Source organism: Sorex araneus, chromosome X (genome assembly GCF_027595985.1).
Source record: "Sorex araneus isolate mSorAra2 chromosome X, mSorAra2.pri, whole genome shotgun sequence".
Lineage (NCBI taxonomy): Eukaryota > Metazoa > Chordata > Mammalia > Eulipotyphla > Soricidae > Sorex > Sorex araneus.
The window spans coordinates 203415790-203430025 of record NC_073313.1 but is presented as its reverse complement, the minus strand read 5'-3'; the positions used below and the strand labels follow the sequence as shown (position 1 = coordinate 203430025).

At 38.3% G+C, this 14236-nt stretch overlaps 1 protein-coding gene across 1 annotated transcript in view; it reads left to right on the top strand.

The window, feature by feature from the left end:
- Window positions 1–14236, top strand: part of LRP2 (LDL receptor related protein 2) — a 186506-nt gene that overhangs the window by 99303 nt on the left and 72967 nt on the right. Inside the window, exons 24-33 of the mRNA XM_055121247.1 lie at window positions 908–1027; window positions 1135–1251; window positions 2680–3057; window positions 4258–4506; window positions 7250–7461; window positions 7752–7936; window positions 9336–9564; window positions 9763–9940; window positions 11118–11246; window positions 13595–13761. Of these exons, the coding sequence (XP_054977222.1) occupies window positions 908–1027; window positions 1135–1251; window positions 2680–3057; window positions 4258–4506; window positions 7250–7461; window positions 7752–7936; window positions 9336–9564; window positions 9763–9940; window positions 11118–11246; window positions 13595–13761 (1964 nt within the window). The remainder of the gene's footprint in view (window positions 1–907; window positions 1028–1134; window positions 1252–2679; window positions 3058–4257; window positions 4507–7249; window positions 7462–7751; window positions 7937–9335; window positions 9565–9762; window positions 9941–11117; window positions 11247–13594; window positions 13762–14236) is intronic.

Sequence of the window (14236 nt, the reverse complement as noted above, 5' to 3'; positions counted from 1 at the left end):
ACTTCAGTTCCCATTATTCTTCCATACCATTTCTGATTTCCTTTAGATGCTTTTCTTGTCTGCAGATAGATGGAGCCAAGTGTGCTGAACTATGTTCTCATCTTGGCTGCATAACTAAGCAGGTCTTTTTCCATCTGGAGTAGATGAATTCTAAAATTCCTTTTGATTCTCACTTTCTCTAGGTCTTTACTTCAAGTGACTTCATCATGTAGGTAGGGCTCATTGATCTCTAAGGATGTCTCTTCAGCAAGGTTAGGACCCTTTCTTTTAGAACCTGTCCATGGATACTTGGGATTAAACACAATTACAACAGTCAGTCTTTACACTGTTACTTCTAGGTTTAGGGTTAGTGAAACTCTAGTTCCACTGCTTCCCAGTGCCAAGCATTCCATGATGCTCAACAATGTCCTGATGCTCATTTGCTTAGTGGGTGTGAGTGTGCATGAACACATGCGTGTAGGGGGGGATGGGCAAGGGAGGAAGTGGGTTAGTTTATTTTATTTTTTTTTTTTAGCAAGATTGCTTTGAGTGGGGAGAAAGAAATACATGTTTAAGAGAGAACAGGCTTCTACAGAGTGGAAATAGGCAAGTAAATAGAAAACAGATAAACAAATGAGATATGTGTTCAAGGGAGAACACAGGATTAAAGAGCGAGCCTGTGTATTTTTTTATGGTATCTTCACAATTTGCTAATCTGCCCTATAGCTTTTTTATTTTGCTTCCAAAACTTAACTAGCTTTGTGTACTTTTATTGGGCTCATTCTGACAATCGTGCTAGTTTGAAAGAATTTTGAGTTCATGTACGATTGTGACATCATCTGACAGGTTGGCATCTTTCAGTTTGTTTCTGCTGCACGTTAAACTAGAAATAAATTGTTCCTTGGTTTTGTTTTTGGGGTGACATTAGAACCGACAAGTACATGCCAGGCCAATCAGTTTACGTGCCCCGACCATCGATGTATTGCCATGTCTTATGTCTGTGATGGGGACAAAGACTGTGCTGATGGATCTGACGAGCATGGTTGTGGTAGGTGAATCACTTTATTTTTATTTACAATCTTGAATAAAACCTTCAATGTTTAGTCCTTTCTCATGGTGAGGTAATGCCCAATACTTTTCCTCTTTTTATTCTAGTATTTAATTGCACTGCCTTTCAAATCAAATGTGCCTCGGAGGATCGCTGCATTAGCTCTATATATCGCTGTGATGGCGTTTCTGACTGCAGGGACCACTCTGACGAGCTAGGCTGTCGTAAGTGCTCTATATCCTGATCTGTGTTAGGTGAAGGGAACATTTAGTTTTTAGCAGCATTCATGTTTTTACAGTTTCTCTCAGACACGCTGGAGGGAGGAGAGCATGAGTTACAAGATATTGCAAAAGGAATGTAGTATCGAACAATCAACCAAATTGAGACATTGCCAAATAATGATCTATTATTTAAGGGACTATATAAATGGATTAATTGCAGCACTGTTCGCAATAGCAAAAATCTGGAAACAACCCAAGTGTCCTAGAACAGATGACTGGTTAAAGAAACTTTAGTACATCTACACAGTGGAATACTATGCAGCTGTTAGGAGAGATGAAGTCATAAAATTTGCTTATAAATGGATAGACATGGAGAGTATCATGCTAAGTGAAATGAGTCAGAAAGAGAGGGACACAGACATAGAAGGACTGCACTCATAGAAAAACATCACATGGGGTTGACACTCAAGGACAGTAGATACAAGGGCCAATAGGATTGCCCCATAGCTGGCAGACTGTTTCATGAGCGGAGGGGAGAAGGCAGATGGAATAGAGAAGGGAACACTAAGAAAATGATGGCTGGAGGCATCAGTCGGGATGGGAGGTGTGTGCTGAAAGTAGATAAAGGACCAAACATGATTACCTCTCAATGTTTGTGTTGCAAGCTATAATGCCCAAAAGTAGAGAGTATGGGGAATGCTGTCTGCCATGGAGGCAGGAGTAGGGTGAAAAAGGGAGGGTATACTGGGGATACTGGTGGTGGGGAATGTACATTGGTGGAGGGATGAGTGTTTTATCATTGTTTATTTGTAACCCAAACATGAAAGCTTGTAACTATCTCACGGTGTCAATAAAATTTTTAAAAATTAAAAAAAATGGATTTCTTCAAATACATTGATGTTTAACCATTTAAGTATTAGACTTTTTTTTCACTTTTCCTATGATAACCGAAATTTACATTTTCAAATTTCAAAATCACCGTATCATTGTCGTCACATTGTTCATCAATTTGCTTGAGCGGGCACCAGTAATGTCTCCATTGTGAGACTTGTTGTTACTGTTTTTTGGCAATATGCCATGGGTTGCTTGCCAGGCTCTATGTACAGGCAAGATACTTTCTGTAGCTTGCTGGGCTCTTCCAGAGGGATGGGGGAAATTGAACATGGGTTGGCCATGTGCAAGACAAATGGCCTACGTACTGTGCTATCTCTCCAGCCCATATATATATATATTATATAGCATATATAATATATATACATAAAGAATATTATGAAAAAGACCTTTTGTAATTTTAGTTTTTTTTATTAAATTTGTCATAGACATCATTATAAACTTATTGGTCCCAAATAATATTTTAGGTGTATTTGGAATTAATATCAAGGGGTTATGAACTGTATTTACAATCTCATCTTTCCTATGCTTGTGTCCCAGCAACCCGGCCTCCTGGTATGTGTCACCCAGATGAGTTTCAGTGCCAAGCAGATGGCATCTGCATTCCTGGAGCTTGGGAATGTGATGGGCACCCGGACTGCATCACTGGATCTGATGAGCACCATGGCTGTGTTCCTAAAACCTGCCCAGCAACTCATTTTCTCTGTGATAATGGACACTGCATCATGAAAGAATGGATCTGTGATGGGGACAATGACTGCTGGGATATGAGTGATGAGAAGGACTGTCCTACTCAGGCTTTCCAATGTCCCTCTTGGCAGTGGCTCTGCCTCGACTCTCACATCTGTGTCAATCTGAGTGCATTGTGCAATGGCGTCTCTGACTGCCCCAACGGGACAGATGAGTCCCCACTTTGCAGTAAGTTTCCTGACCTCAGTTTACTGGCCCTGAACTCATTCTGAGCCACTGCATTCTGGGTACTCCCATTTTTGTTGGCACCGTACAGCTTTTGAGGAGGGGATTCCAGTTATTCTATTAGTTCAGATTTGTCTAGGGATAAGTGTCATGGAATTCAAATAAATCATCACCAGATAATATTTCTTATTAAATTCTTTTGCACTTGGTTCTGTGTTTTTACTTTTTTTTTACTTCATTTTGTATCATCATTTAGAAAATGAGACTAACGGAGACCTTTGGAGTTTCAAATTAAATTTGGTTCTGATTTTAATATGTTCATACACTTTTCTAACCTTAATATTTTCTAATTTTAATCATAACTTGACAACCTAAATATAAAGTCTGGGGAGTTGTGTGTACTGTGATTAAAGTCCTGTGATTGGCATGTAATCCTAATCACTGTCCTTTCTTTCTTTCCTCTTTAATTAATGCTCACTCTCAGATGAATTCCAGCCAGGTATGATTGTGAAGTATTCTCAATTCTTATGTTTGTATATGTGTTGTGTTTGTATATGTATTTGTGCTGAAAATGTCTTAATTATTTTGGCTTGCTTTTCTTCTAGTGCATGTTTGCTGTAATGACTCCCAAATAAGTATACATGGAAATAGAGGGTATTTGTATCTCCAGGCATAATTGTCTTTAGGCATTTATGGTTATTTTTCTGACCCTGTATGTAAGGAATGATAGATTGTTAGTGACTCTGTACCCACCATTGTTTCCGCTGCCTTTTCTTTTTCTTTTTCTAGTTTTTCTCTTTTATGGCAATCTCAGTTCTTTATTTTAGGTGTCCTTATGTTATCCTTCATTTATGTTTGGGTACAAGAATGATAGAAAGCAAATAGGCAGTAAATTAATTCTCTTTGCATCTTTACCAGTGACACTTGTGCTTCTTGGTGTCAACAATATTTCCCCAAGTTTTCTCATTGCACTAAATGGAGTTAAAAATCATTTCACAAGCATCTAATGGGTGTGAAGGAGAGTTAACGCTCAGTCAGGCAAATTGGATCAGGTACTCATAGAGATCCAAATAAATCCTGCTCATAGCTCTTTCTGGGCATTGCCTTGAAAGTGGCCTAAAATGTGTAGAGCAAAGGCAACAACAAATAGAACTAAATAAGCAAAATTTTCTAACTTTTTTCCTGTGTTTTCATTTGTTCTAGATCAGCACAGCTGCTCAAATTTCAATGGTGGTTGCACTCACGGGTGTATTCAAGGACCCTTTGGGGCTCAGTGCACATGTCCAACAGGGTATCTACTTGCCAGTGATTTGAAGACCTGTGAAGACATAGATGAATGTAGTAATCTAGGCTTTTGTAGTCAGCACTGCTCCAATACGAGAGGTTCTTTCCGGTGCTGGTGTGATCAAGAATACATACTCGACACAGATGGGAGAACTTGCAAAGCTACAGGTAATGACAGAACTTGAGAGCATTTTTTAACAGCATACTAGTGCTAAAGATGAAGTGTTACACATTTGATAATGTTGATTAGAAACCAGATGACTTCTGGATAGATAAAATGACCCTTTGAAACTTCAATTTCTTGTGAGTATATAATAATATTTTGAGAAATAGTATAAATGCATAGTTAAAAGATGGTTTTAAAATGATTTTGTCACTGTCACTGTCATCCCGTTGCTCATTGATTGGCTCGAGCGGGCACCAGTTACGTCTCCAGTGAGACTTGTTACTGTTTTTGGCATATCGAATACACCACAGGTAGCTTGCCAGGCTCTCCAAGAGGGGTGGAGGAATCGAACCTGGGTCTACCATGCAAGGTGAACGCCCTACCCACTACTCTATTGCTCCAGCCTAAAATGATTTTATATTGTTTTGCTACATCATGTGGCAAATTATAATAAAGTAGTTTATATTTGCTTAGTGGATTCCACCATATTGATTCAAACTTAAGATTAATTAAAAAAAATTGTCCTATGTATTAGAATGCTGATGCGGCTTCTATAAAATGACTCAGTTAGTGACCATAAGGCATTAGCTACAAACTTGACTGTTGTGCTGTCCACCTAAAATTTATATGTTATAAGTCAATGTTTCAATTAAAAAATAAGGGCAAATCAATAGTTTTAAAATGGTGACCTTTAATGGAAGAGGAGGGAGAAAAAGACTTGCCAAAAACAATTGCAGATAGTTTCAATGTAGTTTAGTGGTTAAATCTGACTTGTTGCATCCGTGCAGGCATCCTTGCTATTGATTCTGTCTGACCTCTTAAAGGAAAGGAACAAGAAAGTTGAGGGCAAGTAATTTCCTTTTAAGATTTTTGTGTCTTGGAATTTTATACATAATTTGCACTCTTTTTGGTCATAATTCAGCCCCCTTAAGCTGAAATGACGGAAAAAAAACAAAACAAACAATAGCTTGGGTGGCTGTGTGCCATGCTAAGATGACATGATTTACCACTAAGAGAAGGGGAGAGGACTTAGAGATAATGAAATTTTCTATCACAGTGCCTTGAGGTCTTAGGAAGCCTATAACATAGCGGGGGATAAGGGAATATTAGCAAACTAGAAAAGAAACTGCAATATCATAAAACATGCAATGATAACTCAAATTCAGATTGAAATTTAGGTAAAGCATTACTGAAAGAAAATTAGTAAACAGCTTATTTAAACTGTGAAATTCCATTGTATATTCACAATAAGATATTACATTGTGGCATATCTGCACAATGTAATACTGTGCTGTTGTTAGGAAAAAAGAAGTCATGAAATTTGCTCATAAATGGATTGATATGGAGAGTATCGTGCTGAGTGAAATGAGTTAGAAGAAAAGGGACAAATAAAGAATGACTTTAATTTGTGAGATATTGAAAAAAAAACAGCATAAGACATAAATCCAAGGTCAGGGTGTCATGAAGACTGGGCTTGTGTGTGTGTGTGTGTGTGTGTGTGTGTGTGGTGGAGAGGTTGGAGGGCAGTTCAGATAGAGAAGGGACCGGTATGACATTAACAGTTGAAATAATAGTGATGAAAGTATGTATAGAGATACACATACCTATCTATATCTGTACTACAAACCATAATGCTCAAGTGGGCGGGGGAGAAGTTGGGGGCATGGAGAAAAACTGGGGACATTAATGGTGGGAAATTTACGCTGGTGAACAGGTTGTTGATGGAACATTATATGACTGAAATTCAATATGAACAACTTTGAAACTGTGTCATTTGATTCCATTACAAAAATAAATAAAATTCAAAAACTAAATAAATTAAATAAACAACTGATTTTTAACTTAAAAATTAAAAGAGAAATTAAATCTCAGAGGAACTTTGTGAATTTAAGACTGTACCTTATTCCAAATACTAAAAGTATTGAATCAAGGAACTGCCCCAGGGGCTGGAGCGATAGCACAGCAGGTAGGGCGTTTGCCTTGCATGCGGCCAACCCGGGTTTGATTCCCAGCATCCCATATGGTCCCCTGAGCACCGCCAGGAGTAATTCCTGAGTGCAAAGCCAGGAGCTGAGCATTGCCAGGTGTGACCACCCCCCCCCCCAAAAAAAAAGCAAATAAAGCCCCAGACCTCATTTAGGTCCTTGGCTACATTAAAGCTGAAAATGTTTAGTATTTAGTTTTCAAAGTTTTTAAGAGTGTAGGGCCAGAGAGATAGTATAGTTGTTAAGGTGCATGTTTTTTGTTTTTTTTTAAATTTTTTATTGAGTCACCATGTGGAAAGTTACAAAGTTTTCGGGTTTAAATGCTCGAATACCCATCCCTTCACCAGTGCTCATATTCCACCACCAAGAATCCCAGTATAGCTCCACCCCGCCCCCTCACACCCCAACCCCCCCACGCCCCTAGTCCCCCCACCCTAAGCCCCCCCACCGCCTGTGTAACTAATAAATTTCGCTTTACTTTCATTTTGATTGCATACAATATTTCAACAAAACTCACTATTATTGTTTGGAGAGTCTCTCCCCTAAGGTGCATGTTTTTTAAGCTATTGACCTGCATTCAATTTCCAGTTCCACATATGCTTCCCCAAGGCTACCAAGAGTGATCCCTCAGTGCAGAAGAATGCCCTGAGGACTGTCATATGTGGCCCCAAGGCCCCACGAATAAAACTATTAAATATTTAAGTGATGCTTTAATTTTTTCTTTATAATCACTAACATTCGTACATTTCTTCTTCTACAGCATCTTCAGGTCTGCTATTGCTTGTTTCAAGTGAGAACCAAATTATTGCTGACAATATCACCTCCGGAGTCCATAATATTTACACAGTTATTGAGGAAGGTTCTCACATTGTAGCCATTGATTTTGATTTAGTCAATCAGCGTCTATTTTGGGCTGATGGAACTCAGGGCAAAATCTGGAGTTCATTTCTGAATGGAACAGACCAGAAAAAAGTAAGTACTTTTCTGCTGACTTTTGGCTTGAGTGGTTTCCGTGTTTCTGGTTTATTTGCATGAACAAAAATGAACCCATGCACTACGCCAGTAGCAGATTTATTCAGCATGTTTGTTTCTATAAAATATTTTTGTATTTCCCTAAAAAGAAATCCCCTAATATTGATTTGATGACTAATCACATACCCATAGATCACACCAGAAAGCTTTTTCTACATTTTCATCTATTTTCCATGTGTGCGTTCACTTCTTTTGTTTGGAATTTCCTTTTTATTCACTTTTGGCTTTAGATAATTGACAGTGGTGCCATCATGACTGAAACTATTGCTGTAGATTGGATCGGTGGTAATCTTTACTGGACAGAGTATTCTCTGGAAGTAATTGAAGTCTCTGATCTGCTCGGAAATCACAGGACTGTACTAATTGGTAACAACATAACATATCCACGGGGACTAGCTTTAGATCCCAGAAACGAGTAAGTCTGTTTTTTAAAAAACTGCTTTGACATAGTTATAAGGAGAGAAAGATAGAAATAATGATGTGACTGATGTACATGTCACACAACTTAAAAAACAACAATTCCTGTTCAGACATCCTTCTTCAAGAAATTCTCAGTTGCTTATTCAACAGATGCAGCCAAAACATAGGCCTTCTTAGAATGCCCTCTCTTCTTATTAGAGGGCCCCTTACTATTAGTATTTGGTAAAGTTGTAACCCATGTAACAAGAGGTGCCAATAGTCTTTCAACTGCCAGAGTTTTAATCTCCAGGCCTTTAGGGTCCCCTTTGAAATTTATGTTGCCTCTGTGGACTACAGTTATGTGAGGGCAGGAGGAGTCCCGAGAGCCGAAACCAACAGCCACTGCTTTGTTACCCTCCGGGCTGGCTCCGAGGAGGAAGATCTGTAACTTTGATCTCTTATTGCAAGTAACTAAAAAAAAAAAAGCCAGATTTTCCTGATTTAGGAAAATTTTATTAGAGTTTTTAGTAGTTGTTACAATGATTATTTCTTTAATATTGCATAATGAAGAGACATACTCTTTCAGAAACAAAATGTTTCTGAAAGGATTCAATAGGAAAATTTCTCCCATGTGTTTGGAAACTATTGAGGTATTTTTTCCCCTGATTTTACTCACTTTCTCTAACTTAGACTCTTGGGTTTTTTTTTTTTTGAACAATACCCAGAGGTACTCAGAGCTTTGCACTCAGGGATAACTCCTCGTGGGGGACATAGGACCATATGCAATGTCAGAGGTCAAAACTGGGCCACCTGTGTGCAAAACAAACACGACTTATTGTATTATCTCTCCAGGCCATACAATTTAGATTCTTTTTTGCAGCATGGTGAGTTTGAAAATCTGTTTAGTACAATGCAGATTTTCTAAATAATTGAAAGTATTGCATGTGATTACAATTTTTGATGAATTTCTAAGGATAAATAAATTTGCTCTGTTATCTTACATGACAAGATAAAGAAACAAGGAGAGGTGAAATTTTGTGGATAAATTCTTTGTTCAGAAATGAGAGGCATTTCAGTATTTTCATGTGTTTTATGTTTTATGAAAAAATAAAAATACCCAGATGGCCATGATTGCATTATGACTGTTGTTTTTATTTGAAACTCTTCGGAAATAAACAGCTTTGTGAACATATTCTGAGCTAGAGTTTACTAATTTTAATGTGATGCTTGTTACTTAAGATGATAGCTATTTCTATATTGCAATATATCCCCCAAAAGCCTTCTCTGCATTTTGGTGGAGGGTATAGTGATTGCATAACAACATAAAGTTTGGACATATGAACAAATTTAAAATAAACAACAGTAATGAGGAAAAGGAATGTCCCCTTCAGTTGCTAACTGGTTTATTTTCACAGTGACCGTGTGATGTTTTGGTGTGACTGGGGCCATCGCCCTCGTATTGAGAGAGCCAGTATGGATGGCAGTTTGCGCACTGTCATTGTCCAGGACAAGGTTTCTTGGCCCAATGGCTTGACTATAGACTACCCCAACAGACTTCTCTACTTCATGGATGGCTATCTTGATTATGTAGAATTTTGTGATTATAATGGAAACCATCATAGACAGGTCATAGCCAACAGTTTGGTAAGTTGGTAATGAGGAAAAGTAAATTAAAACTACTTTGTTTGTTTTTGCTTTTGGGGTCACGCCCAGCAATGCTCAGGAGATCCTCCTGGATCTGCACTCAGGAATTACTCCTGGCAGTGCTTGGGGGACGATATGGGATGTCAAGGATTTAACCTGGGTTTTTGGTAAGGTTCATTGTTCTCTTCTGCTTCATAGATTATTCAGCGTCCCTATGACCTCACCCTGTTTGAAGATGTTGTGTATTGGACTGACCAGAGTACAGAGAGGGTCATGCAAGCCAACAAGTGGCATGGGGGGAACCATTCTGCTACAATGAATGATCTCTACGAGCCCTTTAGCATTGTTGCAGTTCATCCTACACGGCAACCAACTGGTAAGGGATGCAGTCGGCCTGAGATCAGCTTGGAAAACACTTTTCTCTGGAAGTACACACTGTTGCAGGCCCATTTTCTTTTTTTTAACAATAACTTGTTCTTTTTTTCCTGGGTATTTTCATCTGCTGACGGAAATGCTAACCTTGTGTATACACTTATAAAATATGTTGTTTATTTTCAGTAGTTAACTTTTTCTTTTTTATTCTTTTTTCTTTTTGGGTCACACCTGGCAATGCACAGGGTCACTCCTGGCTCGGCACTCAGGAATTACCCCTGGTGGTGCTCAGGGGACCATATGGGATGCTGGGAATTTGCATGGCATTTGGTTAAAAAGCAGGTCTTAACATGTTTTGATTGAGTGGATGGATTCATGAATCTACAAGATCTATGTAAAATCTAGAGAACATCCTATGAGCTTGGGATACACAGGGTCCTTTTTACCAAGGAACAGAGACATAGAAAGATAACCTGGTGATGGTAAATCAAGATTATTATCTTGTTAAACCAAACTTGGAAAATTATGGGCACTCTGAAGGTCACACAGAAAGACACACCTTCTTTTCATTTTTCTTGTAAAAAGAATCTCTTAGAACCCAATAGTTACCTCATCAAGGACCTCTGCTAGCAACCCATACCAAATACCCAACCATATAGCATCACCATGTACTCCCCTGGTGATCCCGAAACAGTACTTGACACCCCTCAACAGTGCTGCATTCTCAATCACTGAACCATCAGTGGCTGGTTGAGAATCACCAGGATTAGTTCCTGCACCCACACCCCCCACAAGCACCTCCCTCCCCCACAAATAATTAAAACTCAAAAACACATCTTTTAGATCACATAAGGAGTAACATTGTTTAGCATCTTATGTCTATTTCTGTGTCTTATTTCTATTCTATATGAGTGTTTATGAACAATCTGGTTGTAGCTCAGATTCATCTATGGCCTGGGGCAAGTAACTCCCTTTTATATGTCTTATGAATTTTATATGTGGAAATACATGCTAAGAAAAGTTTACTTTCGGCAAGAAGCCTCAAGAAACAATTGTGATATCAAATTATATTTATATTTCTAAATATTGGGGTGTCTGGGAGGACAGTAGCAGCATGCTGCTGGGCCTATAATGACGGGGATTTCCATTCACCACATGCTTTTTTCCTCTTCTGATAACAGCCACAAACCCTTGTGCCTCAGCCTCCTGCAGCCATCTATGTTTGCTTTCCTCCCACCCGATGAAACAGTACTCCTGTTTTTGTCCTTCAGGATGGAGTTTGTCTCACGATTCCGTGACTTGCGTGACAGGTACAGTATGACCTTTAAATGTGCCCTGCAGTTAGAGAGAGCTTGGGTTTGTGTACACCAGTGTAAGTTCTAAATCATTTTCATTTGCACTTCTGAACCAAGTGTTGTGTTCTCTTTGGGTTCGGTATATATGAAGTGTGTGCTATTTGATGGTTTAATTGAATACCTTAGTTGCATATGGAGTTAGTATGTGTGCATGTTCCAGAACAATATTTAATCTTTTTAAAATCTGCTAATAACAGAGTAAGTAGGGAAAAGTTTCAAATTCTGCATGCAAGACGTAGAGTCTCAGTGTTCGTATATAGCTTCATTTTTCAGGTTGATACCATTGTTATGACCAATAGTCAGTGGGTATTGTAGGTTAGGTATTAGTCTTATAGTTATTATTATTAATAGCTGATAAGGTTATTCTGTATGAAACAGTCTAACTGATAATTTGAGTTTTTTTTTGTTCTTGCTGTTGTTGTTATTTTTTTTCTTGCTTTTTTGCTTTTTGATCACACCTGATGATGCTCAGGGGTTACTACTAGCTTTGTACTCAGGAAATACTGCTCGTGGTGCTCAGGGGACCATATGGAATGCCAGGAATTGAATCTGGGTCAGCAGTGTTTAAGGCAAATGCTGTACCCTCTGTATTACGCTCCAGTCCCTATTTGAGGAGTTAAATTTTTATATCATCCATGATGTTTTTCTTGGTTTATTTAAGGACGTTGTGAAGGCACATACTTTATGAGTCAAGAAAAGAATGTGTAGGACATTTACAAAACATACTTACTTTATAGTATTTTAAGTCCTATGAAGCCATATACATTGTTTAAAAAATCTGAGGGACTGGAGAGATGTTTGAGGAGATAAGGCATTTTCCTTCCACCTGCTGGACCCAGCACTGAATACCACCCAGTCCCCCTGAGTGAATGCTGAGTTCAAATCCCTCTACCATATTTATTCTCCAGTGATCCCTGAGTACAGAGTCAGGAGTAAGCCCTAAATAGAACACTAATGTGTTACTGATAAATGAATAACTTGGTAGGCAAGTTAAAATTTAGTGATAGCGATATAGAGAACATAAAGTTTCTGTGTAGAGGAAAATTTACTTTACAAAAAAATATTGATTGAATCTAGAAAGCATGTGTTATGTATAGGAATGCAAATGTAGGCTCATCTTTCTCAGCATGCAATAGCTGGCAATGATGCTTTCATGATGAAAGATTTTAATTATTGGTCGTGCTCACATAAGGTTTGGCATTTGCCATTTTTCTTCAGAAACTTATTATGCTCCTAATCCATGTTGACAATTGTTTAATTTAGTGTGTCCTCAGAGACTTTCAGCAGAAGATTAAACTGAGCATTTTGAATACAAAACATTCTTTCAGCACACACAGATTGTTGAATTGTGCATTCAGGATTTAATGTAATCAATATTCCTATCTGATGGTGATTGATAAGTGTTAACTCTAAATAGTAACTTTTGTTGGCTCACAAATTCCACGCTTGAGTTTTCCATGGGCTGATTTTAATGATGAGGAATATTTTCAGAATTTCCCAATGGTGCCTGAGCCCTAATTGGGTAATCACATGCTAGTGCTAGTGTATGTTACCTTATCAAACAGGTGCTCATTTTTCTTTTTCAACAAGAAACAGAGAAGACATGTTATCAATTATAGATCAAAGTATTTTACTTGAGTTTAATGGTCAGTTCATTAAAAAAATTGAAAAATTGAAAAATAAAATAGTGTAATATTGGCTATATAAAAGAATGCTCTAAGAAAGTGTGGATGAAAACCTGAAGGTCAAGAATGGCTATAGCAGGGCTAAGAAATGATGGGATGTTTCTGTCTTAAAATTCTATTGTGAGAACTTTTTTTTTTTGCTTTTTGGGTCATACCTGGCATTGCACAGGTGTTACTCCTAGCTCCTGCACTCAGGAATTACTCCTGGCAGTGTTTGGGGACCATATGGGATGCTTGGAATAGAATCTGGGTTGGCTGCATGCAAGACAAATGCCTTGCCTGCTGTGCTATAGCTCCAGCCCCAAGTGAGAACTTTTTATATGAAATGTTTTTTAATTCTTTAGGAGATTCTTTAGAAATAGCATAAACAAATAACACTAGCACATCTCTGTGAAACTTTCTAAAAATCTCAATTGCAAAACAAGTTTGAGAGTACAGGCTATTTGCTTTATAACTATGGACAAAATATGAAGAAAACGGTCTTCCTCATACTCTTTGAAATACTATGGTGCACTGGCATTTTATCACATAAATGTTACCAATTTGTATGTACAGTTACTCTAAATGTCTGAGAACAGGGGGAATATAAATTTGATTAACTTTTCTCTGATTTTACAGACGATCAACCTTTCTTAATAGTTGTAAGATACAGTATGATTTATGGAATTTCTCTTAATCCTGAGATTAAGAGCAATGATGCTATGATCCCCATATCATCACTGAGGAATGGCTATGATGTTGAATTTGACGACTCAGAACAATACATCTACTGGGTTGAGAGTACAGTAAGTTTTAAATAATATTTGATCCCCTGAGTCTAGCTTGGAGTAAGGCCTGAGCACTATCAAGTGTGGGGTTCCCCCCATACTGTTAAAAAACCAAAAACCTATCAAAGAGCCTACTTCATTACAACTTTTACAAGATCATCTCTCTGGGATTTGAGAAAAAAGTGCTTGCATTGCACATAGCCAGCTCCTGTTTGATCCCTGGCACCCTACATGGTTCATTCTTCCTGTCCCCATCCTCCAGCACCACCAGGAATAATTTCAGAGCAGAGTGAGCTCTGAGCACCACCTGCTGTGATTCTCCACACCCCATCACTCCCAGTCATATCTTTTAATTCAAACAAATTTCTCCCGTAATTTCTTATGTTGCTGCGATGACTGAGGTGTGCACTCATTAGTGGTGGCATTTGCTCACATGTTGGTATTGCAAACGTGACTGCTGCATTGCTCGCCTGCCTGCTTATAGGGCTTGCCA